The following is a 27745-nucleotide window of genomic DNA, read 5'->3' as shown; positions in this document are numbered from 1 at the left end:
CTTGAATGAAAGCTTAAAACAAGGACGCGTAAACACAGTCCAATGTGCTTCTCTTGTTATTTCTCATTAAAGCTACAAATTAGTAGGAAAATAGTGCCGCCCACGGGCTTCGCAAGTTTTGAATTCTGGGGAACACCCAGAGCAGGAGTGAATGAGCGAAATTGATGCGAACCGCCCCAGCCAGGCCAGCGAATGATAGGCACGCGGTATGCTGGTTGGCCCTGAAGAGAAAAAGCCAGTTTGTGAATGAAACCTGGGGCTTGGAAGAGGAACGTCCGGCTTCATACTCGGTTAAGCCCACTCTGGAAGAACCTAGCCTTGTGACCCAGCGAGAAAATGCTGACTCCACCTACACTACTCCCAGAAAAAGAATGGAGAAAACCTACACCTACTACGGCGACTTTGACCTAAACAGCCGCCCGACCCGCTTTTACGCTCTTCACCCTCTCCCCTCTCCCCCCCACCCCCGACTTCCTCGAAAGCCCCTCCCCTGGACTCAGCCAAAGCGCCACGTCTCCTAACGCCGAGGCACCAGCTACCCCGCGGAGGCTTCCTGCCGTTAACCCCTCCCAGACTCCCGCCCCAGGTCTTCGATCCCCAGGCTCCGAGCCTCCCCTAGGCCACGACGGGTCACCGCCAACTGCGGGAGCCGCGCCCTCGACCCAACGGCTCCCGCCCCGCCGCGCCCCGCCCGGGCCCACGTGACACCCACGTCCCGCCCATGGCGTCCACGTGACCCGCGGCCATCCCCGCGCGCGGCGTGGATCGCGGCCGGAGCCGCCATTGTTCCGCCGAGCGACGACGGCGGGGCCTGGCACTGGCGCCGAGACGCCGCTTAGCGGCCGCCACTGGAGACACTCCCTCCCGCCGCCCCCCTCCTCTTGGCGGCGGTGGAGCGAGGCTGACTAGGGGGACCTGGGAGCCCCCTCTCCTGGCGGCGGCAGCTGCCGATCCCCGGCTCCGGCGCGAGGGGCGGCCGCGATGCGCTCAGCCTGAGGCAGTCCCGCCCGGCCCTTCTTCGCCTCCCCTGACTCTTGTACAGCGTCCGTGCGCCCCGGCGTCATCCTGCGAGTCTCGCTGACGGAGGGAAGATGGCTGCACAGAGCTGGCAGGACGAGCTGGCCCGGCAGGCCGAGGAAGGCTCCGCTCGGCTGCGGGAAATGCTTTCGGTTGGCCTAGGCTTTTTGCGCACCGAGCTGGGCCTCGACCTGGGGCTGGAGCCGAAGCGGTACCCGGGCTGGGTGATTCTGGTGGGCACCGGCGCGCTGGGGCTGCTGCTGCTCGTCCTGCTCTGCTACGGCTGGGCCGCGGCTTGCGCCGGCGCCCGGAAAAAGCGGAGGAGCCCGCCCCGCAAGCGGGAGGAGGTGGCGGCAGTGCCGGCCTCGGCTCCTGACGATCTAGCCCTGTTGAAGAATCTCAGGAGCGAGGAGCAGAAAAAGAAGAACCGGAAGAAATTGCCCGAGAAGCCCAAAGTGAGTAGGGGTGGAGCGGCGGTAGACTAGGGGCCAGGGGCCGGCGTGGAAAGCCTCGAGAGAGCGGGAGGCCGACCCCTACCGAGCCCCAGCCGCCCCAGCCGGGAGTGGAAAAGGAAAGAGTGAGGTTAGTCCAGAGCTGGGACTCTGATCTCTCTAGCTAGAGGAGGTGATCGATGGACACGTTACTGGGGAATCGTGGAGACTGGGGAAGTGTAGGACGGGTGGGGAAGACCAGTTTCGAGGAAGGAAGTTAGACGGCTTGGGGTACGTTTAAATTGAAGCGCCCAGAGGTCAAGCAGCTTTCGGGGACCTGGACCGCCGGAATTACATACCAGCCCTTCTTGAGGCCTACCGGGTAGGCTGCGTGTGTGGAGAGTAATGGGACCTTAAGGTAGTGTTGGGAAGTTGTGGAAAGACTGCGCCTGGAAGACAGCGTCAAGTCACATGGAGACGGTAGCCAGTGGAGGAAATACGATGACCTAAAAAATCTGGGGCTTACGGAGGATTAAAAGTACCCAGGTCTAGACGCGCTTCCATTTTAGTTAGACTGTTTAAGGGAAATGGTTGCCCACTCCTGTTCTTGTGAATGTGGCCGATGGAGGCAAGGCAGGAGGGAGTCGGTTGCCTTATATACTTTGAGGTACATGGCCCCATGAGAGAGAGCTCAGGCACATTCAGCGGTGTGAAACCGCATTCAGGTTTTGAAATAGAGTAAAAGGGGATGACAGAGCAGAATGGTGCAGTCTGAAAGAGCGATTTAGGCACCCGTTTACCGGACCACGTGTGGAAATGAAGAGAGTATCACATCCATTTTATCATGCTTTTCTCTTTTATTTTTTTATTGCCGTTTCCTCATGATATTTTATATAGTTTTGTTTTTTAAAAACATAGTTGAGCAGAGTTTGGAGGGTGTGCAGAATTAGAAACCGCTCTTAGCCCATTTTTATATACACTGAATTAAGTCCTTTGCCTTTCAGTACAATAAATGTAACCAAGGCCATACTTTGTGAAATGCACTGTGGTCTATGTTGGGGAGTGGGAGGTACCCACACAGGAGTTGTTCGAATCAATCCTGGAGACTAGTGTAGGAGATGGATTCATAAGTAATGCCTGTAGTACAAAAGACAGGTGTTGTAGGAGCGCAAGTGGTGTTAATGAGGTCTGGAAGGTGGGAGACCAGTTCTGTTGAAGGGATTGGAAGAAGTGGGATTTGAGTTCAAACTAAAGCAGTGAGAGTATTGTTGGTACCAGTACAAAGAATAAGTCAGTATTGGAGAAGTGACAAGGTGCATTATTAGACCTAGGTAAATGATCACATTTTGTCTGCTGATTAAGAGGATGTAAGATACATACAAAATCTGGATAAGGTACAACTTTGTCAGTATGAAGTCTGCCTTAAGTTAGAAGAGGAAATAGAACTGATTTGGAACATATGTAATTAAATTTGTTGAGCACATCAGAGGTTACCAGAAAGGAATGTATGGTGGGCACAGAGAACTTGGCTCCAAAATAAGCAAAGAAGGTGATCTTGGAAAAACCACATACATTAGTAAGCCTAAACCCTGTGTAGATGAAGCAGGCTGTGAACATTGCAAAGCCCTGTTTGGGATGTCTAGAATTTCAGATAGACTTGAGTGCAGAGACAGGTGCCCCGGGATCCCATTCGAAGTGCATCATAACATTCAGATGACCTGTCTGAAGAAGGAACAGGCTTCTGTGAAAATTGTCCTGTGAAAAAGACTCATCACACTTAGGACTTAATGCTTCTCTTTTTCATCTTAGTTAAGGAATGGGGAAGTGAGTGAATAAATAAATCTAATATTAATCTTTGGGGCATGGAGAATGGGATGACTGATTAAATGGTTGAATGTTAATTGGGTGAGAAAATATCTTTGCCTACTTCATGGTATAGAGGTGTTGGAGAAGCTTGTCAACATTAACAAAATTCTAGTTTTCAAACTTTTTTTGACTACAGCTTTCAGTAAGAAACACATTTTACATTGTAGTACCTGTCTCCACCCTCCCCCTACACACATACCAAACCATTCTGTTTTTCTTTAATGATATTTGTGACCCATCGGATTGGCTTCACATTTCATTGCAAGGTATGACCCACAGAAAATTACTGCTCTATGGGATTGAAAAGTGAAAGTATCCATTTGTGCAGTACTCAAATGCTTTACACTGTGCTAAGTATTTACTTGGAGAAAAGCAGCATACTGCTTGCAAATCGAAGGCAGTAAAAAGGAATACAATATTCATATGTCTCATTGTGAAGGGGATACAAAAGTAAAAGCTCAGTTACTCCCCAGGGAGCTTTTTGATCCAGTTGTGGAAAAAGATACACTAAAAAAAAAAAAAAAAAAAAAATTTAACAGTGCAGACCCATTATGGGCCCAGGATGCTGTGGACGGATTTATCATATAATCCGGTTTTGAATGTGAGTAGGAGCAAGGTAGTGGAAGAGGCTGAAGGAACAGAAAAGGCCCATTAGAGGAAGACTTAACTCTGTCAGCCTGGCAGGAATGGGGACTAAACTTAAGTAAGGCATTTAACCTTGCTCTGTTTAGCTTGTCTTGTGTATAAATTGAGAATCTTGAGTTAAAATACTGCAGAATTCCTCAAAATGTTATCTCTGACTACTTGCAATAGAGTTACTTAGAATGTTTATTAAAATTTATAGGTTCCTGAGCACCAGAACAGATCTTATCAATTCCAGATCTCTGGAACTGAGTCCAGGGAATCTGCATTTTTAACGAGCTGCCTTGGTAAATCCTTGCTGTTAGTTTAAAATTCGCTCATTGGTGTAGGATCATAAGATCCACAGAGTAGGAGAGGTTTCTAAGTGGAATCGTGTTTAATCTTATAATCCGTCTCTTCATTACTACATTATTCTGATACGCACTTTAGGATATACCTTACTCTGATCCAACTAAACTACTATGGGTTTGTGAAAGGATATTACATATTTACTTAAATATTTTATGTTCATCATTTTATCCCATTATTTTTAGTTCTCTCTGAAGCCAGTCCAAATTTTGCAAGTCAAGTTTGTTTTGTTTTGTTTTAAGATTTTATTTATTTATTTGACAGACAGAGATCACAAGTAGGCAGAGAGGCAGGCAGAGAGAGAGGAGAAAGCAGGCTCTCCACGGAGCAGAGAGCCTGATGCGGGGCTTGATCCCAGGACCCTGGGATCATGACCTGAGCTGAAGGCAGAGGCTTTAACCCACTGAGCCATCCAGGCGCCCCGCAAGTCAAGTTTTTAAAATTTGTTTCTAATAACTTACTTTCATCTGTAGAATAGGTGTTATTTAGCTCTTTAATATCTCCCTATAAGCACTTTTTGACATTTTTATATCACTTTGGTTTTTGTCCCCTAATAATGTCCTGGCATAGGTTTTTTAAGGTATGAATGCAGTTTATTTCCCTATTTAAAGTGGAGGGAGTGGCACTTTTCTCTGGGCTTATTTCTTGGGATTTTTGGAAATTATTGTTATGTATATTCCATGACATGTAGTACAATGTGAGTATTAAATAGGCACTTGGTAAATGTTTTTAACTTGACTTATTCTGAGCAGTGCTTTAGATAGATGTGAGATCTCAGATAACTGGTCTTTAACAATCATTGTTTTGAATCTCAACTGGAAGCCTATAACCCAGGATCAACTTCAATAAAAATTCATTTCAGTGAAAAAGTTATTTTTATATTAGTGTAGGATTTCTCATAAAGATTTGCCATAGTGCAGTTGTTGATATCAGTAAGCTCAGTGAATAGTGTTTTGTCTTGTTTGCTGCTGTATAACCTTGCATGGTGCTTGACACTCAATAAATAATTACAGAAATGCATGAAGTAATGCCCTGCCAGTGTATTTATACAACTCATTCCCATTCTTCATGCCTGGTAAACAGCCATCTGAGCCATCTTTTTATTTTTACAGTGGATGATGGCTGTGTTTGCTTCTTCAGACTAAAATTTTGTGAGGTCCATCATTCTACAGCCAATAAGTCATTCTAATAGTATGCCGTTTCTTTTGTAGTTCTTAATTCTGTTCCAGTTTCATTGCCATTGCCCTACTTTTGGACTTCATTACCTTTTGCTTCAACTATACTAACAGCATCCTAACTGGTTTTCCTGCTTCCTGTCGCTTTGTTGCCTTTCCTTTCTACCCACTCCTGCTAGTTAAATCTTTTAAAGCCTAGCTCTGATCATGACTTCCATGTTCACAGCTTGTCAGTTGTTTCCCCATCACATGTTGAGTAAAATCCAGTCTAGGACGTGGCCATGATGTAACCCCATCTTAGATTTATCTCTTAACCATTATCCCAAATGCGTTACCATTAGCTAGACTGCGGTATCTCTTTATTCATACTATTTTGTTCCATTAGGAAGTCTTTCTTTCTGTATCTGTACAGTTTTGACCTATCCTTCAAGGAAGGCCCAGCTGTGGTTCTCTCTCCACTATAAAGCCTTCTCTAGCTCCCCAGGTAGAGTTAGTCTCTCTTTTTTATATATCTACTTTGTATTTTATTATGATTTCTAAAGACAACAGAGCATTGCCTAGGAATGTACCTGTAGGGCAACTGAGATTTTTTTCCCAGCTCTGTGCAACGTCCATGAGTGATCAGGGAAGCAAAATTGATTTTGGGATTAGAAATTAATTTTAGTGAGTAGGTGAACTTGCCAATATGGAATCCCTGAATAATGAGGATCAACTTTGTACTAGTCTGTATCTGTAATTGGACCCTTCCTTTCACCTCCTCATATCTTGGTGTCTGCTTGACTTCTCCAGTTGGAAATCTGGCATTTGTCTCAGATTTTAACGTCTCCAAAAGAACTCATGGTTCCTTGCTTTCTCTCGGTCGTCTCCATTTCTATAAATGGTAAATGACTGCCACCCATTCAGTTATTCAAGCCCCAAATCTAAGAATCATTCTTGATTCTTCCCTTTCTCTCACCTTGTATCTTCCCTACCTTATGTCTAATCTTTGAGCAAATACCATCCACTTTATCTCCTAAGATGTATATTCAGTCTGACTACTCTCAGTTCTGTTATCTGGCTCCTTAGCTCACTTTTGTAGCAGTAGCTTCTGCAGGCTGCCTCCAGTCCTAAAGCCAACACTTGTCTAAAACCAACACTTCAGTGGCTTTTGCATTTTTTTTTAAAGATTTTTATTTATTTATTTGACAGACAGAGATCACAAGCAGGCAGAGAGGCAGGCAGAGAGAGAGGAAGGGAAGCAGGCTTCCCGCTGAGCAGAGAGCCCGACGCGGGGCTCGATCCCAGGACCCCGGGACCATGACCCGAGCTGAAGGCAGAGGCCCCAACCCACTGAGCCACCCAGGTGCCCCTGGCTTTTGCATTTTAAACCTCAACTTCTTTCATATGTGGCCCAGCACCTGCGTTTCTTTCTAAGTTGATTTTGAGTTAATTTCCTCTCATTATTACCTCTAGCTATAGTGATCTTTTTTCAGTTCCTCAAATTCCTTCACAACGCAGTGCCTGTACGTGAACTATTATTAACACTTCTGGAGTAATCTTTAACCCCACTATTCTAATCAGCCTGTAGATCTTAAAACTCACCTTCCTAGATAATCATTTTCTGATCACCCTATTTGACATAGGCATCCTGTTCTATTTTCTGTCTCAATTTTTGATATGTGGGTATTTTTTAAATTTTAAGTATCGCAGTTTGTATATTATTTACTTATCCAGTAATTTTTGGGGGGGGATCCTCTGCCTCCAGTAGGGGAAAGCCTCGCTGGCCTCGAAATGCAGTGGCATACAGTGCCCAAAACATGTAAGAGTCTTTAATAATTATTTGTTGAACTGAATTCTGAACAGAGTAACTATAATGATATCTCACAGTTTAATTAGATAGTTTATTTGGCTAAATAAATTAATCTTTTAAGATACTCCAACAGAACTACTTTTTTTTATTTTATTTTTTTTTTTTTAAGATTTTATTTATTTCTTTGGCAGAGACAGATCACAAGTAGGCAGAGAGGCAGGCAGAGAGAGGAGGAAGCAGGCTCCCTGCCGAGCAGAGAGCCCTGGGATCATGACCTGAGCCGAAGGCAGAGGCTTTAACCCACTGAGCCACCCAGGCGCCCCAACGTTTTTTTATTCTTAAGTAGTGGTTTTGCTATATCACCCCCAGGTATTAGTAAAGGTAAATTATGTCACTTGCCACCTACATTATAGGATTTTCTTTTTACCTCTGTTCACTGGTCCCCTTAGTTCTAAATACTAAAAGAATAGTCATTTGAAAATAAGTAAATAAAAATTATCATTCGATGAAAAAAATCTCGAGTCATAGTTAAAACAAATATTCCCTATTGTACAGGAAAGGAATCTTGAGATTCATAAAAATTAAATAACTTATTCAAGGTGATAGAGCAAAGGAGTTTCAAAGGCTACACAGTATCCTGATCATTAGTCTACAAACTCAACTGTTATTTCTGTTGTACCTCTCAGGTTTTCCTAGCATGTTTGCATTCAGAGAACAAATCCAGTTTTCCCAGTGAATTACAACTCTGTGTATTTCTTTTAAAATTTACTTTTAGAATCAGAAGTTTACACTGAAAATTTTAACGACTTTTACCGAAGCTCCAGAATTTTGGCTCCCATTTGCTTGGTTGCATGACAGGGCTTTTTCATCTTGTCATTTTATCCTGCCAGAGGCCTAGTAGAAAAGACCTTTAATAGTTCTGCTTATCTTTGATACCGAGAACAGCAATAAACCCTCTGAACACTTGGGGTTTCTTTTGCATTTGGGCATTACTGATTAATGCCGTACTTCTCAAGTTCATGAAAGCTTTGACAGTATCTTTAAATTATTATTATTCAGGCAAACTCAAGAACTCTAAGTGAGGAATTGGTGTTATTTGACCAGTTTTAAAGTTTACTTTTTTCTCTCCAGCTATGCTAGTCGTTTTCAAACTGTGCCACAGAACGCCAGTATTCCAGAGGGCATCCAACAAGCTCTGAGAAAGTACATGGCTGTGTCTCTGCTGTATCATATATAGTTCTTACCTCAGTACCCATCAGAAGTCAAACCTTAGAAACCAGTAATACTATATTGAATTCTTCAGAAATCCTCTTAGTATAATTTGGCCAGGTGACAGGTATGGAGAGTCATCTCTCTATCCTATGAAAGTAGCTCTGAGCATCCCTGATGCAGTCAACAGGTAATCTGGAATCCCTGAAAAGAGTTGAGTCTTTGGCTAGCTGCTTAGAAGGCAAAAAGGATCTTTACCACTAAAGGAAATATCTCAGGATATACAGCAAGATTTTGCAAATTTGAATTATAGGCCGTGTTTGTAAGATTGTTCTCTCAGTTATTAAGAGTTTAAAATTGGAGTTGAATTTATTTATTTATTTATTTATTTTTAAGATTTTATTTATTTATTTGACAGAGAGATCACAAGTAGGCAGAGAGGCAGACAGAGAGAGAGAGAGGCAGGCAGAGAGAGGAGGAAGCAGGCTCCCTGCGGAGCAGAGAGCCTGATGCAGGACTCGATCCCAGGACCCTGAGACCATGACCTGAGCCGAAGGCAGAGGCTTAACCCACTGAGCCACCCAAGCGCCCTGGAGTTGAATTTAAAAATAATTTCATAAGTGGGGCGCCTGGGAGCCTGCTTCCTCCTCTCTCTGCCTGCCTCTCTGCCTACTTGTGATCTTTGTCTGTCCAATAAATAAATAAAATCTTTAAAAAAAATAATTTCATAAGTTACTATGATTGAAGCTGTAGTTTATTGTGTATTTAGTTTATGTGATTGATATATTCACATTAGGCAGAGGAAAGACAAAAAATTTGTGCTTTCAAATAAATGACAAGGAGGGAACCTGGGTGGCTCAGTGGGTTGAAGCGTCTGCCTTCAGCTCAGGTCATGATCCCAGGGTCCTGGGATGGAGTCCCGCATCCGGCTCTCTGCTCAGCAGGGAGCCTGCTTCCTCCTCTCTCTCTGCCTGCCTCTCTGCCTACTTGTGATCTCTGTCTGTCAAATAAATAAATAAAATCTTTAAAAAATAAATAAATAAATAAATGACGAGGAATTGTTCTATCATGAATTTCTATCAGAACTCTTCAGACTATGGGGCGCCTGGGTGGCTCAGTGGGTTAGGCCTCTGCCTTCGGCTCGGGTCATGATCTCGGGGTCCTGGGATCGAGCCCCGCATCGGGCTCTCTGCTTGGCGGGGAGCCTGCTTCTCCTCCTCTCTCTCTCTCTGCTTACTTGTGATCTCTCTCTCTCTCTCTCTGTCAAATAAATAAATAAATAAAATCTTTAAAAAAAAAAAAAAGAACTCTTCAGACTAAACCTGACTGAGGCAAGGTCTTGTTCATCAGATAAGTTGATGTGTATAAAGCATCTGGCAAGGTACTTGGCACATGGCACATACTTGGAAATTACCAGTTATTGTCAGGCTATCTAATCTATCAGCTAAAGATGATGCACCTTGAATTTCTGTAACATCTTGCCTTTTATCTTCTTTAGGAAGGGTGTAGTATATACACATATGTTTCTTGTATGTTCAGTATAACTTTAAGCCAAGAAAATTGAAACTCCAGTGAAGTAGTAACTTCTCTAGGGTGGCACGCATTTGAGAATTCGACTCTGGTTTCAGCTTGCCTTCAAAACCCATACTGTTTGCCTTTAAGGGGTGGGGTTACAGGGGTAGGGAGGAGGGGGTAAAATAGACCTTTTGTTTTGTATTTTAATATGTGATGTTACCTTCTTCCTTTGCTAGGTTCTAAGCTTTTTGAAGGCAGCGATTGGGCCTCACTTATCTTTGTTTCACAGTTTTAAGGGTTCTACATATTACTCTACTGTGTTCACTTACTGGATGTTGAGTGAATGAACATAAGTGAATATGATACAATTTTCTTCTCTTAGAAAATGGTGAAACTATAAGCAGTTTTTTGTTTTTTTTAAAGAAAGATAATATTACATTGCTGTCTCTAGAGCAAGTCGGGACTATTTCTGGCCTCTGAGAGGATACATTTACTTATCATTTGTATTCTGTTAACTTCCCAAAAGAATTTGGGTCTGGAGTACTGAACACGTGTACTGTTTGTTGGTCCTCTTAACCACCAAGACCTAGTAACATTTGTTTTGAGCTCGCTGGTTTGAAAAGTGACCTGAATGCTAGAACATGGGGATGGGGATATGAGCCGTCATAGCCGTGTTCTCTCTTTTATTGTCATTTTAATAAGAAACTTGTATAAGACAAGTACATACTTTTTTTTTAAATATTACAGATGATGAAATCCAGTGTTAAGTCAAGGAAAATGCTTATAACCACAAGGAGTAAATGCAGAAGTCAAGTCTTGATCCCAGTTTTGTCCAGTTCCAAAGCCCATGGTCTTTTCATATTCCTTTTTTTTTTTTTTTTTTTTTTTGTAGTTGGTAGACTGCCCTTCTAGTTTCTAAACTTAAGGCGTTTCCAAGTAATTTGAAGTCATGGTTTTTATATTTTATGTCTAGAAATAAAATTTACATAGCTAAGTGAAAATGGGATTCTAAATGATTTCTTTTTTTTTTTAAGATTTTATTTATTCATTTGACAGATCACAAGTAGGCAGGCAGAGAGAGAAGCAGGCTCCCTGCTGAGCAGAGAGCCCAATGCCTAAATGATTTCATTTTAAAAGTCGAATGTTAAACTTCATGTATGCTTATCTTAGAGGTGGATTCTTTTGCAATTTAGAATCAGTTCTACAAATATGTGCAGGCTGCTCAAATGGCGTAGATGTCTGTTCAGCATATCTTCTTATTCTGAACTTCAACACGCCTGGAGGGCAAATTCCTTTCATTTGTCCTTGTTCCTGAGGTCCCTAGCCCAGTGCCTGGTACTTAAGTACTTAATAAATGTTTATGGAATTGTATGGACTTAATAATTTGAAGGTTGACTGACATGAAGAATTTTCTTTCCTTTAAATCAGGCATTATTAAATAAGAGACCCTATTCCTCTATGTGTCCCTCTTCTGCATTTTATTTTCTTGTCAGCTAGGTATTTTCATTCTGGTTTATCACCACCCCTCCCAACACACACACACACATACACAATGTTCTTTTTGAAAGAATCTGGCGTGGGAGTTGGGGAATATATAATAATAAGGCAGACACAGCGATGCCTACACGGAGTTTATCCGTATAAGAAATGATTATGTCATTCTTCTGTTACTAGTTGATTTTCATCAGATTTGGAGGATATTCTTGTCTAATTTAAAATATAGATTGTATGCTATATATGAAATTAACCTTGGTTGGCCCTGAAAGGAACCCTCAGAGTGTTCTAGAAAATTTTATACTAGCATGCAATAAGAGGCCCATGTAGTTGCTAATCTATGGAAACACACCATATATATTAAGGCTTCATGATGAGAAAAGAGAATACTTTTGTGTAAAACCCTGACTGGCAGTCAGGTTGTATTTAAAGTGTTGGTTTGGGGGCGCCTGGGTGGCTCAGTGGGTTAAGCCTCTGCCTTCGGCTCAGGTCACGATCTCAGGGTCCTGGGATCGAGCCCCTCATCGGGCTCTCTGCTCAGCGGGAAGCCTGCTTCCTCCTCTCTGTCTGCCTCTCTGCCTACTTGTGCTCTCTATCTCTCTGTCAAATAAATGAAAAAAAAAAGACTTTAAAAAAAATTAAAAATAAATAAATAAAATTTAAAAATTAAAGTGTTGGTTTGCAGTTAGTTACTTTTCATGTGAGCAGATTTACATGATATGCTTCCGTTACTGGATTTGCTGATTTAAATACGGTTAACGATTTTCCAGGATGCGGCCTTCTCCAGCTAGTGGAGTAAGAGAACAGATTAGTGTTTCTGATGCGTAGAAGAGGCATAGCCACCATAGTGTATCCTTTTCTCCTGCTGCCCGAGAGTTCTTTGACTTTATTCTTGGGAAAGGAGGCTTATTGTTTCATATCAGGCATTTGGGGGGAGTTGTTGCTCCTAGTAGTAGCGAGAGCTATTTAAAGCCCGAGGGTTAGTGGAATATTGGGAAATCTGCGTAGACAGAGGAACAGCTACGGTCACAGCCATTGCTTCAGTTTATTCTGTTGCAAAGAAGGAAGTAAAATTGGCAGAGGTCTGCCGTGTGGGACCAACCTCTTGCATGGTGGTCATTTTAGAGTCTGTGAAATGGAAACTGAGTATTCCCTTTGTAAGTCACTGACACAGGACTTCAGACTTCCTAGTTGATTAAGAGGAAAGGTTGTTTCATCTTTCATTTGGGAAGCTGTATCAGCAGTGTTTGCAGTTGGTCTCAAAGCAATTGCATTGAACTTTTTAGGTATTTTTAACCACTTAATTTCTCACCTTTTAGCAGTTGATAGATAAGCTAAAATGAGTTAGTGTAGTCATTTACATGAGTAAAATGGAAGTGCTGTCTGAGTGACTATGATGGAAAGTTTCCTGAAGGGATTAGCTAAGTGAAGTTTTTAGAAATGTAAGCTTGTGAGCTGCCAGTTAGAGGTGGGAAACTGAAGTTGGAGCTGCAAGATGGCTCAGGTGTCCTAAGGCTTGTATAGGAAGGTAAAGCCAACCATGGGAAATCAGAAAAGGTCTGGCTAAAGAGGATAGTATGAACTAAGAACTAGCATATGAGAATTGACAAGTAAGACGGTGATATTAGAAAGTAGAATTAAACAGTTTTATATTCCTGTTGTTGTTTTTTTTTTTTTAAGATTTTATTTATTTATTTATTTGACAGACAAATCACAAGTAGGCAGAGAGGCAGGCAGAGAGGAGAGGGGAAGCAGGCTCCCTGCTGAGCAGAGAGCCATGGACCCTGGGATCATGACCTGAGCTGAAGACAGAAGCTTTAACCCACTGAGCCACCCAGGTGCCCCTATTCTTGTTGTTATTATGGCTCTAAGTCCAAATTCCTTTCAGGGTTTTCTTACCTTCTCTTTGTAGTATCCCTGCCCCTCCATCCCAAACATACACATATACATACACAGGAAGGCGGATTAGAGGAAGCAGCAGGAAAGTGACAAAACAGCACAGGAGAAAGAAAACTGAATGAAGAATGAGGAGACCTGGTTTTGGCATCTGACTTCAATAAGTTGCTTAAGAGCCAGCTGATTAAATTGGGATTAATTGGAAATTTCATCAGCTAAAAGACTGCTTTTGTTTTGGTTTTTCTGCCATAAATCTTTGGGAAGCCTACAAATGGGGTTTTAGAATATTAATGGTCTCTTTCTCTAACTGTATGTCCCTGATAATTTTGAACAAACTCAAGGAAAGTCAAGTTGTAGAAAATTGAACATTCGTATTGTTTTCTTGAGTTTGGCTCGGCTATAGTGAGTAATCTGGTTGGTGGAAGTCTTTTCTGTAAGAATGGGAAATAAGGCAACTGAAACGAATGTATATTGATTTACTAACTCACTGTGTTGGAATATGAGGAGACTAGGCAAGTGAAAAGAAGTAGTAGAATCCATAAAGAAGAGGTTAGAATACAGATACCTGCACCCCATTCTTTAAACTCCTGAATCCTAAATACATTTCTGGTGATAGAGCTCAGAAATGTTTTTGGGGGGGGGGTAGGTGGGGTTTAGCCCCCAGAATGAGTGACTCTAATTAAAAACCAGATTTGGAATTCACAGACTTAATCTTAATCATGGGCACCTCTAAGAACTATCATTATTTTAGAGGAGTGTCAAAGCTGAGGTAGCCTTTCTTAAGCTGTAGCAGTGGACTGGTAAATTTCTTAACCCCAGAACAGTAGAACCATTAGATAATTATAGTAATTAGAATTACAAGGGACATTAGAGATACTCTAATCAGAGGCCAACAAACTATGGTCCACAGACCAGATCTGGTCCTCTACCTATGTTTTGTAAATAAAGCTTTATTGGAACACAGCCAAACTCATTCATTTATTCATCTATGTCTGCCTTTGTACTACAGTAGCAGAGTTTTGTAGTTGCAGCAGAGACAGTATGGCCCACAAAGCCTAAAATATTTCCTGTCCCTTTACTGACAAAGTGTGCCGAATTTTGAGTAGATCAGATCTGTCATTCTATATATGTAGAAATAAGATTCAAAGACAATGACTGAAACATTCGGAGATGACATAACTTATTGACAGAGTGCAAATACAGTTTAGTCCCCTGTTTTCCTGCTTTCAGTCCATTATTTTTTGTTGGACAGAAAATATATTGTGGTACAGAGTTTTGTTTGTAGGTTTATTAGTAATTATATTATGAAACACAGTTACTATGAATAGTAGGCCAGGTCTTAGATAACATGGCTATAGAGAAACCTGTTAGATTTGGGTCAGGGTAGAATTTGATTGTAGTATGTTCTGTTTCCTGAGTATAAATCTTTGGTTTGACCTATCGAGTAGTTTGATAACAAGATTCTTTCTGTTGCCTGTGCAGCCTAATGGACGGACTGTTGAAGTGGCTGACGAGGAAGTTGTCCGAACTCCTCGAAGTATTACAACAAAGCAGCCCTTAGAGACAGATAAGAAAAATGAAAAGGTAAGCTTGGGAACATATGAAATTATGTGCAAAGCTCTTAATAAAGAGAGTAACATATAAAAATGATGATTTTCTGTTTCACAAAAGTGTACGTATACTCCCGATTTAAGGACAACTGAAAATCTGAGTTTGTTATAGCAGATAGGTGGTGCAGGTCTAAGTAAGTTGTTTTATTTTTTTACTTTTAAAAGGAAGGATATCACCAGGTATTTTAAACATGCTGTGGCATTATTAAATTCATTTTGCCAAAATAATTTACTCATGAGTTGAACATCTTTTATGAGTAAGATTCCAGGTATGTAACATCCCTCTTATTTGAAAACCAAATTGTGTTATCTTTGTTAACAGTGCACTTCTAACATGAAGAGCTTACCAAAATGTTCTGTGGTGTTAAAGGTTGAAACAAATTTCTGTTCTGATGGAGATATAATTCTTATTAGGCAGTTTGACTTTGTTTAACAAAAGAGAATGTTCTATATTCATTATTATTATAATTATTAAAGGGTTTAGATGTGCACTCTTAAGTTTCCAAATAAGACAACCTGTCATACCCCATAAATTGTACATTCCTGGGATTTTATTCAGTTTTCAGTTTTCAGTGTTAGAACTGACCCAGTTTTTATTTGACTCAGTTTAGTTTGCAAGTAGGCAAAATGTAAAAAACTGTTAACAGTGGGTTGTTTTGCTGTGGGAGAGGAACTTTGATTTAAGTCCTTTTGGTATATTAATTACTTGCTCACCCCCTCCCCCCTTTTAAAACCCTACACATGCATAACTCCTTTTCAAGAAAGACAAAACAAAAAATAACCAGAGGTAGGTAAATGGTTTCTAGGAATTAGCATGCAACATTCCAGTCCTACAGAATAGTAGTATGGAATGGTTGCTACAGTTTCTTAATGCTTGCAGTTTCAAAATGTCTAAAAAACTGGCAAGATCAGTTCTCCCCTATAAGCCAATACAGTTGGTCTAGGGCCACGATAGCTGCAGGTAGAATGGCTTAAAATGAAGGATAGTTGTAGGAAAGAGTTAAATTTATGCCTGATTTTGCCTTTGGCCAAAAAATAAATAGTAAATGACTTGTATTAGCAAATAAGGATACAATTTCAGGATTGTGAATTTACAGAATGAGTAGTTCATATGTCTAATATGGATTTATACTTCTTCCATCTAAAGTTTCTTTATTTCTGGGTTTTCTCTCTACTAGTGAGCATTTTATGCTTGTTCTTGCTTCTAGTTCCTGAATTATCCTGAAAAATTTGTAGTTAGAATGATAGATGAACTACCATCCATTTCTGATTGATGAATCATATATAGACTGGGTGTATAAGGATGTAAAACTACAGTTTAGAGTTTATAATCATTCTGAAATTAGTGATAGAAAATAATTATAGTAATGGATATTTGTTTAGTATCTGTAATATGGCAAGCACTATGCAAGGTGAGGTATCTGTATGAGTATATTTACATGTATCTAGTAGAGACAAGTTACTGAGTACCCACTGGGTGTACTTTTAAGACTTAGAGAAAATTTATATGCTACTTTATGCTCACAAGAGCACTGAGGAGGTGGTATTATACCTATCTTACAAATAAGAAACCTGAGGCATAACTTATCAAAGCTACTAAAAATAGTTCTACCCTACACCCATCTGACTTCAAAGTCTGTGCTTTTTACTGCTCTGTATGATTTCTTTTTTTTTTTTTTTTTTTTTTTGCTCTGTATGATTTCTGATCCTTTCATAAACTCTACAAGGCTGATAAGGGCTCTGAGGCATAGAGGGATTTTGCAGTTTCACTCATTTCATAGTTTGTGAAGTAGGATTTGAATCCCGCTCGTTCTGGTGCCAAAGCCCGTGCACTTGTGAATCACTTGATGGTACCGCCTCCTTTCAGTTGCTGTTGCTTTTTTCAGGACAGAGCTTCTGCCTTTGGTTTGCTGCCTTTTTGATTTGACTTTTTGCATAGTAGTAAATGCTGCAACTCATGGCTAGTGTTTCTTTTTGCCATCTGCATCTTGGAATTTATGCTTTTTAACTTGTTTCAGTCCAAGAGAGCTCATTTCAGTTAATTTTTTATGCTCTTGCACTGTGTATGTTTTTGTGTATTTTAAATGTATTTTTTAAGACTTTCTATTTTTTTGTAAGATGCTTGTCGTAGATCTACTTATAAAGCTTTATACACATTGTTGTGTATTTGTTTTCCTCTCAGAGCCATATCTTGGGCAATTTGAGAGGTACAGTTTGCCTATAGAATAATTGCCCTCTCAGCTGTGATACTGAATATCTTGCCCTGTCACTTGAGTAAACCTCACAGAGAAAAACATTGATAAAAACCATATATGACAAGAGTTACAGACCTTGGGTCTATAAAGCAAGTTAAAGTACAATAGTTTTCTAGGTCTTTATTTGGCTGTGAAGGTCAGTGCTTCGTTGATACTGGCCTCTAGCAGAACCCATATAGGACCATTAGCTAGGCTGAATACATTGTGCTACTAGATGCTGAAGGGAATAAGAAGAATGGAAGACGTACTTAACTCTCAGAAAGATTGCAGTCTAGTTAGGAAATGCAAGCACAAGAGAAGATAGCAGGTTAACAAGTCTCTGAGTGCCAGATATTCAGAGGAATAAGATTATCCTATTTGGGAGGCTAGAAAAGATTGACTTAATAGGACTTTCAAGGTTGGGGGTGGTATTTCAGTAACTGGAAGTGAGGAGGCCATTTCTGGCAGGTAAGAGGAACAAATGAACACAATCACACACTTCAGCTGGAGCAAAAGAACATATTCAGACATACTCAGTGGAAAGCCCTAGACAAGTTTGACTGGTCAGGATGGGTGGGGGTATGATAAAAATAGATGTGTTCCGCTGGCAGCAACATTTTTTTTTTTAATTTATTTATTTGTTAGAGAGAGAGAGCGAGTGAGCATAGGCAGACAGAGTGGCAGGCAGAGGCAGAGGGAGAAGCAGGCTCCCCGCCAAGCAAGGAGCCCAATGTGGGACTCGATCCCAGGACGCCAGGACCATGACCTGAGCCGAAGGCAGCTGCTCAACCAACTGAGCCACCCAGGCGTCCCGGCAGCAACATTTTTGAAAACAAATCAGGCTTTCATCAGTGATTATGATGGTCTGAATTAAGGTAGAAGGTTAAAGATTGTCAGTAAGAGAGACAATAGAAACAAAAATGTGTGAAATTTGGTCACTGTCAGGTTGTTCAGGACAAAGTCAGTGGGGTCCTGCTGAAATAGTAATGTCACTCATTATAAGTAATAATAAGCTCTTGCATCTTATAATGCTACAATAATACAAATATTTGCACATCTCTTAATCCTCTGTTGAGTAACTCTTGGTTGGGGATGGAGGAGAATATAATCATTTCTTCAAATCCAGCTCATTAAAGAGTTCAGTGGATTGCCTAGCAATACATAGCTAGTAAACAATGATCCCTCAATTTTGTGCAGGCAACATTTCTCAAAGTGTGGTTTATGGACCCCTGGGTATCAGGGACCTTTTGTTGGGTCCTGGAAGACAAAACTGTTTTTATAGTAATAGAGACATTATTTGCCTTTTTTGCTGGGTTGAATTTGTATTAATGGTACAAAAACAATAGCAGGTATTGCTAGCACAAATCATGACGGTGACACCAAACCACTAGTAGCTGTATTCTTTATTGCAATCCACTCACAATTAAAAAGAAGAAGAATGCTAGTTTCACTTAAGAGTATCCTTAAGCTGTAAAAATGATCATGATTAGTTTTATTAAATCTTGACCTTTGCACACATGCTTTTTAATTATTTTATATGATGAAATGGGAAGTATAGTGTGCTATGTAGTGAAGAACAGGGGTTGTCCTGAGGAAAAACACCCATACAGTTGAGCTGCAGTCTGGACTAGTCACTTCATCCATTTTAACTTAAAAGAAGAGCTGATAGAGAGGCCATGGTGATTTAGACTTGGGTATTGGCAGACATTTTCTCAAAAACAGTCAAGAAGATCCTGTCACTTCAAGGAAAACTACATTTATTATTTATTGCAAATGACACAATGATTTATTTCCAAGTGAAAATTAGGAATTTGGAAAAGTTGTATCTGCCACCCTGAGCTTGGCAGCATCCCAGTGCCTAAAGACTTTCTGATGAGATCAGTTGTGATGTTAACAAATGTGATTTTTAAAAATACTGTATATAATGGAATATTTTAATATTTTAGAAGATGTGTGTAACTCACTGAACCCATATTTTCCAAATGACCAACGTTTGCATGTTACAAAGCAAGTGTAAAAGATTCATTCAAAATGCAAGATAGACCAATAGAGTATGAGAAAGCTCACTGATACAGATTTCATGTTGCAACAATTTTTAAGAAACTACCACTTGAGAAGTTTTGGCGTAACATTTTTTCCTTCCTCTGCTTAAAGCTCCTCACGACTTTCCATTGCTCTTACTCCACAGCCTTGAACATAACCTAAAGGCCCTGCCTGTCTCTCATCCTACTTCTGAGCCTCCCTAAGCCCACACACGTTGGTTTTCTTTCTTTTTTGTTAAACAGCTTTATTCTGGATATACCGTAAAATTTATTTTTTTGAAAGTGTAAGATTTCAGTGTTTCTGCAGAGTTGTACAGCTCTCACCATGTAGTTTTTGAACTGCTTCCTCTTCCCAAAAAGAAATCTTCTGCTCATTACCAGTTATGCCTCATTTTCCCCTCTTTTCCCCTTAACCCCAGCCCCTGTCAACCACAAATCTTTGGTGTAATAGCAAAGAAGAATGCAATTATCTGAAAAAGCTCTGAAGACAATCCTTCTTTTTCCAATTACATTTCTGTGTGTATATAGCCAGATTGTCTTCATATGCTTCAAATTGTGTATCACACAGTAAAATTAAATGCAAAAGCAGGTATGCAGTCTGTCTTTTATGAAGCCAGACACTAAAGATACTTGCAAAATGTAAAGCATACCACTCTTCTCACTAAAATGTTTTTGCTATTGTTCATATAGTTGTAATTATACAATATGTAATTAGTCTATTATTTTTAAATACTATATATCCAAATAATACCTGTTTTAATTTATAATATGGTAGATATCAGTAGGTATAATCCACATAAACAAAGGCTCTTCGACATCCTCAGTCTGTTTTAAGAGTATCCTATGTCCAAGACGTTTGAGAACCACTCCTCTGGGAGTGATCAATGTTCAGAACCAAAGGCAAATTTGTTCCAAGGCATCATAGATTTTAAACAAGTGTAGATATAGCAGCTCTTAGCAAAACAGAGAACACCAGAATGCCCAGTGAGCTTACATACATTTGTGTTTTACCTTCCATAATACATCTTAGAAACTAATTTAAAACCAGGGATTGGCAAACCATGACCTATTTGCCATGTGTAGCTCTCTGCCTATTTTTGAAAGTTTATTGGAACATGCACCAGTATTTATTTACTTATTTATTGTCTATGGCTGCTTTTGTACTCCCAGCAGCAAAGTTGAATGGTTGTAACAGAGGCCTTATAGTCTGCAGAGCCTAAAATGTTTACTCCCTGGCTTTTTTTTTTTTTTTTTTTTACTGAAACCCTGTTTTAAACTCCTAATATAGTCTTTTGGGTTCACTAAAATGTTTCGTTATCTGGAATGCTTTGAGTCTGATTGTATAGGTCTTGGACTCTTGACCTTTCAGGCTCCTTGGGCTATAAAATCTATAGCTTTATGAGTCTTGGGTTCCCATCCAAGGAATTAGTTTTCAGTGTCCCCTTTAAGGTGAACACAGTATTTTCTGTAAAACAGGGAATATCTTACCAGAGAAACCTCACTTCTGCTCCTAAACTCTGACAAATAGCAGAAATTTTTTGTCTAAACTGGCAAACAGCAGAAATGAGATCAGAACCAGGACTTTCACACTAGCCCATCATTTTTTCATGATGCTGTAGTTGTATGAAGCAAGAGGGGATTAAAATACAATAAAATAATGAATTTGGTTTTTTGGGTTTGTTTTTGTTTGTTTTTTAAAGATTTTATTTATTTATTTGACAAAGGTCACAAGTAGGCAGAGACCCTGGGATCATGACCCAGGCAGAGGCTTTAACCCACTGAGCCACCGAGGTGCCCCAATGAATTTGTTTTAAACGTAATAAGATTGTTGTGAAAATGGGGTCTCCAAGTGGAATGAATTTATTAGGCTGTTAGAAATATGAGGCCCACATCTGGGAAAGAGTTTGGGGCTAGATAAAAGAGTTAAGAAAGGCTTCTTATAATTTTCTTTTTAAGATTCTGGGTTGATAGCCATACAACTTGTGTGGTGTGCCATAATTCATAAGATCACACTAAACATATTTAAATAATTTAATAGCTTGTATGATGGAATCAAGTGTACAGATATAATAGCCCAGAGGTTTTATTCTGGGGCCAGTGAAAGTTGGGCAGACAGGGCCATAAGTAATCCAGTCTCCTTTGAGGCTCTTCCATTGATTAACCAACTATTAATTGAATACCTTTTGTCTGCAAGGTACATTATTCTAGGCACTAGGAATGTAACGGTCAGTAAAACAGGATAAAATGGGGCAAGGGGACAATTAAAAACAAGCAAATATATTATTTCATGTCAGATGGTGGTTAGTGCTGTGAAAGAAGATATAACTAATCAGGGTAAGGAGAAAGAGGTGAAGTGTAAGTGTGGGCACTTCCCTGCTCCTGCAGTCCTGTTTCTTCCTTGCGTTCAGGAAAATGCATCAGAATAGTAGTGAGTAAAATAGTCTTGGCTCTAGTTTAAATTACACTGCCTCCGCCACCACCACCACTGCCAGGAAAGGGGGAACATCAGTTGCAACTCTCTCCACTTTTAAAAAGGTTTGTGACACTTTCTATAATTAATCTCATCCTTATATTGTGTCACCAAGTTAGATTAAGAATTGCTGGTATAGGGGCGCCTGGGTGGCTCAGTGGATTAAAGCCTCTGCCTTCGGCTCAGGTCATGGTGTCAGGGTCCTGGGATCGAGCCCCGCATCGGGCTCTCTGCTCAGCAGGGAGCCTGCTTCCTCCTCTCTCTCCCTGCCTGACTCTCTGACTAGTTGCAATCTCTGTCTAATAAATAAATAAAAATCTTAAAAAAAAAAAAAGAATTGCTGGTATAGAAAAATGTAAGTAATACACTCTTTGGACCATCCATCCTTTGCCATTTAACCATGCCCAGCTTATTTATATGTTTGAGACAACTGAGAAAAATAAATAGTGCTAAACATGGAGCAGTGTAAAACAGGGACTTGCCATATTTGCTTAGGCAGAAAGTTGATGAAATTGATCTGAAGCAGTAGTTTCAGATTTTCAAGTGGCATCATTTGAAGTTTTCAAAACACATTTCACCAACTAAGAGGTTTTTAATTTTGTCAGGTATGTACATTTTTAAAACCACTGTCACCGGGGCGCCTGGGTGGCTCAGTGGATTAAAGCCTCTGCCTTCGGCTCAGGTCATGATCTCAGGGTCCTGGGATCGAGCCCCGCATCGGGCTCTCTGCTTGGCAGTGAGCCTGCTTCCCTTCCTCTCTCTCTGCTCTGTCAAATAAATAATAAAAAAAATCTTAAAAAAAAAAATTCTATCAGTTTATGTTGTAAAGATGTTAGAAAAATCACACCCTTAAAAAAAAAATAAGATAGAAAATAAAACCACTGTCACTATTACCCCCCCCCAAAAAAAGCAGTTTTGACACGGTGGAAAGAGAAAAAACAAAAATCTCAGAAACAGAATAGTTTTTGCCATGAATTAGTGGAAAAGCTTTTATTTTTTTTTTTTTTTAAGATTTTGTTTGTTTATTTGACAGAGACACAGGGAGAGAGGGAACACAAGCAAGGGGAGTGGGAGTGGGAGAAGGAGAAGCAGGCTTCCCAGTGAGCAGGGAGCCAGATGTGGGGCTGGACCCCAGAACCCTGGGATCATGACCTGAGCTGAAGGCAGACACTTAACAATTGAGCCACCCAGGCACCCCAAATTAATGGAAAATCTTACATACTAGCCACTCGTCCACAGACAAAAGCATCATAGTATCCACTTATAACCTTGAGGAAATACTCAGCATTCCTCTTTTTCAGGCTTCATTTCCTTTATCAGTCCTGACTTTGTCAACTGTGGCTTTAGATAATTATAGGGCTTTAAATATTAGTTGTGTCAGTTCACTGAAATTTTAAGGACCAGTATTTCCCAGACAATTAAGAAATTGAGTAAGGATTACATTTAGAATCTGGCTTCCTACCTTGGTATAAAGAATTAATTGCAAAATAAAGTATCTTCTAACTTAAAATTTGTACAGTATCTCTCTTAATAATACTTTTTGTCTCCGTACAAATATTAAATTAGACTCCCTAAGTTGAGTTGAACACTGCTCTGCTTTTTTTTTTTTTTTTAAATACTTCACAATTCCTTAAACAAAATCTGCTAAGAAGCAGTTAGCCATTTCAGTAGATCTACTTTTGCTGCCAACATACACCTTTTGCTGCTCTAATAAGTGTTATCACTTACTTTGGGTGTTGTACTAAAAATACTCGTTCATGTCAGGAAGGTAAAGGTAAAAGATGAACTTATTTATGGAAGTCATTTTTTTGTCTTTTTTTTTATAAGCAGCCTGTAATTTTTTGGTATTTTAAGTTCTGTGAATTCAGAAGCATATTACTTGTAGTCCTAGAACTACTTCAACATGTGCTTTTTAAGACCATTGTCTCCAAAGTGAAGTACACAGGAAAAGCCATTGGGATAAAGGAAGAAAATATTAGACTTTCTATTTATACTTAGTTTTTTATTAAAACAAATTAAGCTTTATTCAATGTATCAATGTATGGCTAGTCATTGGCATCCTCATTTGGAATATTAGAGAGTAGTAAGATGCTACATGGGCCAGATCTGAGAACGGGAAGCTGCAATGGAAAGATGCCCTCATTGGTTCTTTTCTCATAACATATTTTGACAGATTGCAGTTGATATGTGCTCAACTCTGTGGGTTTCTTGATTGTGTTACCCAGCTTAAACCAGACTAACCTTCAGTGAACAGGCTGCAAAGAAGCTACAGACTGTGGATGATAATAATGCAAATAAACAATTAGATAAAATGGGCACTGCTATTCCTACTAAGACCTCTGTCAACCACATCATCATGAGGTTAAGGTGATTTAATCAGACCTGATAAGAAATTGGTCACAAAAAATTGAAATCATCAAGGTAGATTTTTGAAATAGAAACCTTGACCATTTATACTGTGACTTGAGATTTTAGCTAATTATATTCTGAAACTGTCTCAGTCAGCAGGATATCTAAGCATTCCAAATGTGAAGATTGGCCTCTGCAGTTTATTTATTTTTAAGATTTATTTATTTGTTTATTTGTCAGAGTGAGCGAGCGAGCACAAGCAGGCAGAGTGGCAGGCAGAGGCAGGGGAAGAAGCAGGCTCCCTGCTGAACAAGGAGCCCAATGTGGGACTCATCCCAGGATGCTGGGATCATGACCTGAGCTGAAGTCAGCCACTTAACCGACTGAGCCACCCAGGCGTCCCTCTGCAGTTTTTTTTTAAAGATGATTGTTTATTCAGTACCCAATAGGACAGAATTTTACTAAATATAGTTATGAATGCTTAGAAGCCACTTTTTTTTTTAAGATTTTATTTATTTATTTGACAGAGATCACAAGTAGGCAGAGAGGCAGGCAGAGAGAGAGATGGGGAAGCAGGCTCCCCACTGAGCAGAGAACCCAATGCGGGGCTTGATCCCAGGACCCTTGGAATCATGACCTGAGCTGAGGGCAGAGGCTTTAACCCACTGAGCCACCCAGGTGCCCCCTTAGAAACCACTCTTGAGGTTTCTGATTTAAAGGGGGAAAGACGGGGACGCCTGGGTGGCTCAGTTGGTTGAGCAGCTGCCTTCGGCTCAGGTCATGATCCCAGCATCCTGGGATCGAGTCCCGCATTGGGCTCCTTGCTCAGCAGGGAGCCTGCTTCTTCCCCTGCCTCCGTCTGCCAGTGCTCGCTCACGCTCGCTCTCTCTCTCTCTCTCTCTCTCTGACAAATAAATAAATAATTTAAAAAATCTTAAAAAAAATAAAAATAAAGGGGGAAAGACGTATGTGGGGAAACACTTGTTCTTTCTGCCATGATAAAATTCATAGAAAACAGTATGACAGTCAACCAGAACACATTCTTTCATCAGCATATACTGTTGGGTGCAGCGTAAAAATGTTGCTGATGAATTAAGTAAATCAGTAGCAGAGCAAATTGCAAATTGGAAAAATGTACAAATGATTCTGACATTACACTTGGGAAACTTGGCATATTCTATTTCAATAATGAAATGCATAAAGAACTACTTTTGTGAGCAACTGAAGATAAAAAAAAAATACCTACAAAGATACATTCTCAAGAAAAGATGACTTAATTTAGATTTTTTGGTGTGGAAAACTAAATAAAAGCCACTGATGGAGAGCCCACATGAACTGAAATTTAATTTAAAAAAAAAAATAAAATGTGGGGAGTAGGGAGATGAAATTTTAGTTATAGCACCATGCATGAAATTCATTCACTACATTATTTCTAGAAATCTATGGTGGCAAAAGAGGTATAAAGCCAGACTGTAAATTGGGAAATGAGGCCTTTAACTTATAGTAAGGGCCAGGTGGGAATCATCCTTTATTCTACAAAGAAGAGATTGATTTATTATATATGTCAAAATACTTTCATAAAGCTGACCAACTTAAAAAGCGAGCCACACATTTTTCTTTTACTAAAATTCAAGTGTTTCAAATATGTTGACCTTTTTAATAATGACAAATGGTTGTCTACTTAGCAGATCTTTTGGGGAAAAATTTGTAGTTAATCTGTCCTGTCAGTGTTAAGAAAACTTTAATAAGATGTGTCAGAAAGTAGCTGACTTTTTTTTTTTTTTAAAGAAATTCATGCAATGAAGGGTATTCTGAGAAGTTTACATCATTGTGTGATTTTGTTATTAAAATTATCTATTACTTGTGAAAATTATCATACCTGCATAATTTAACAGCTCGGGAGCAGTTTCTAACAGAAAAATAGCATGGCAGCCCAGGTTCTGGAGCATGCTTATCAAATCCCAACTCTGACGCTTAATAATTATGTGATCTTGGGGTTGGCTAGTTAACCACTCAGTGCCTCCCTTTTCTCATCTGTAAAGTAGGAATAATAGCATCTGCCTCATAGAGTTTTGTTTTTTTTTAAAAGATTCAATACTTATTTTTTTTTAAGATTTTATTTATTTATTTGACAAACAGAGATCACAAGTAGGCAGAGAGGCAAGCAGAGAGAGAGAGGAGGAAGCAGACTCCCTGCTGAGCAGAGAGACTGATTCGGGGCTCGATCCCAGGACCCTGAGATCATGACCTGAGCTGAAGGCAGACACTTAACCCACTGAGCCACCCATGCACCCCTTATAGAGTTATTTTGAGACTTAACTGGGTTAATTAGAAACATCTATAAGTGATAGCAATACCACCATTTTTTTTTAAGTTTAAGTGTTTTTAGTGAATCCATTTGTTAAAAATGCCAGACTAAAGTAGAACCATCAGATTCAGTTGCAGGAACAACTGGTGCTGAGGAAGATTAAATTTTACTAGTTAAAATTCCACAAAAATGGGGCGCGTGGGTGGCTCAGTGGGTTAAAGCCTCTGCTTTCAGCTCAGGTCATGATCCCAGAGTCCTGGGATCGAGCCCCACATCGGGCTCTCTGCTCAGCAGGGAACCTACTTCCTCCTCTTTCTCTACCTGCCTCTCTGCCTACTTGTGATCTCTGTCGAATAAATAAATAAAATCTTTTAAAAAAAAATTCCACAAAAATCTTTGCCTACTTAAAAGATGAGGTGGAAGAATTAATGGCATGTCTTAGAAAGCATGGCCTTCATTTAAATAAATCTCTATACCTTTGTCAGGTTTGATAGTTTTTAATATTAAAAGTATTAAGGAATTAGAATGCATGAATTTAGAAGATTACTAAAAAATAATGAAGCGGGGGCACTTCATAAGTTGGTTAAAGTTAACTAACTTAACTTTAGTTAGTTCCTGTAGGTCTGTACTGTCCAATGTAGTAACTACTTCCATGGATGGCTATTTAGCACTCTTTGTTATGCTGTCTTATCAATAGTTTTTTTATTTTTATTTTTTTTAAGATTTTATTTATTTATTTGTTAGAGAGAGAGAGAGTGTGCACAGGCAGACAGAGTGGCAGGCAGAGGCAGATGAAGAAGCAGGCTCCGTGTCGAGCAAGGAGCCGGATGTGGGACTCAATCCCAGGACGCTGGGATCATGACTTGAGCCGAAGGCAGCCGCTTAACCAACCGAGCCACCCAGGCGTCCCAATAGTTTTTTATATTAATTACATTTTGAAATAGTATTTTGAAAGTGTTGATTTACATATATTGTTAAAATTAATGTTACCTATTTCTTTTAGCTTTTTAACCTGTGTGCTAGAAAATTTTAAATTACAAGCATGACTTGCAGTATATTACTATTGGACAGTGCTGCTGTAGACCAGGGGTTGGCAAACTCTGGCCCCCGAAATCCAGCCAGGTACCTATTTTTGTAAATAAAATTTTGTTGGAACACAGTTGTACCTATTCGATTATATATTGTATATGGCTACTTCTGTGCTATAGCAGCAGAGTTTCTCAATTGCTACATGTAGAAATATGTATGAGACTAAAATATTTACTATTTGATCCTTTATAGAAAAAGTTTGCTGACCCCTACTTTAGGCTGTAATTAACAAGTGCTCCATGTATTGTGTTTACTTAAGAG

General features: G+C 39.9%; 1 protein-coding gene across 5 annotated transcripts in view; it reads left to right on the top strand.

Moving 5' to 3' along the window:
- The first annotated feature begins 617 nt into the window (after positions 1 to 617).
- Positions 618 to 27745, top strand: part of MTDH (metadherin) — a 59038-nt gene continuing 31910 nt past the window's right edge. For all 5 annotated transcript variants that reach the window (XM_080802360.1, XM_080802358.1, XM_080802359.1 and 2 more), the window contains exons 1-2: positions 618 to 1472; positions 14865 to 14966. In XM_080802360.1, coding sequence (XP_080658486.1) covers positions 1092 to 1472; positions 14865 to 14966 — 483 coding nt within the window. In that variant the 5' untranslated portion in view covers positions 618 to 1091. The remainder of the gene's footprint in view (positions 1473 to 14864; positions 14967 to 27745) is intronic.

This window comes from Martes martes (assembly GCF_963455335.1).
Source record: "Martes martes genome assembly, chromosome: 4".
Taxonomy (NCBI): domain Eukaryota; kingdom Metazoa; phylum Chordata; class Mammalia; order Carnivora; family Mustelidae; genus Martes; species Martes martes.
Note: the sequence above shows the minus strand (reverse complement) of the source record. Positions and strands in the feature narration are given on the sequence as shown.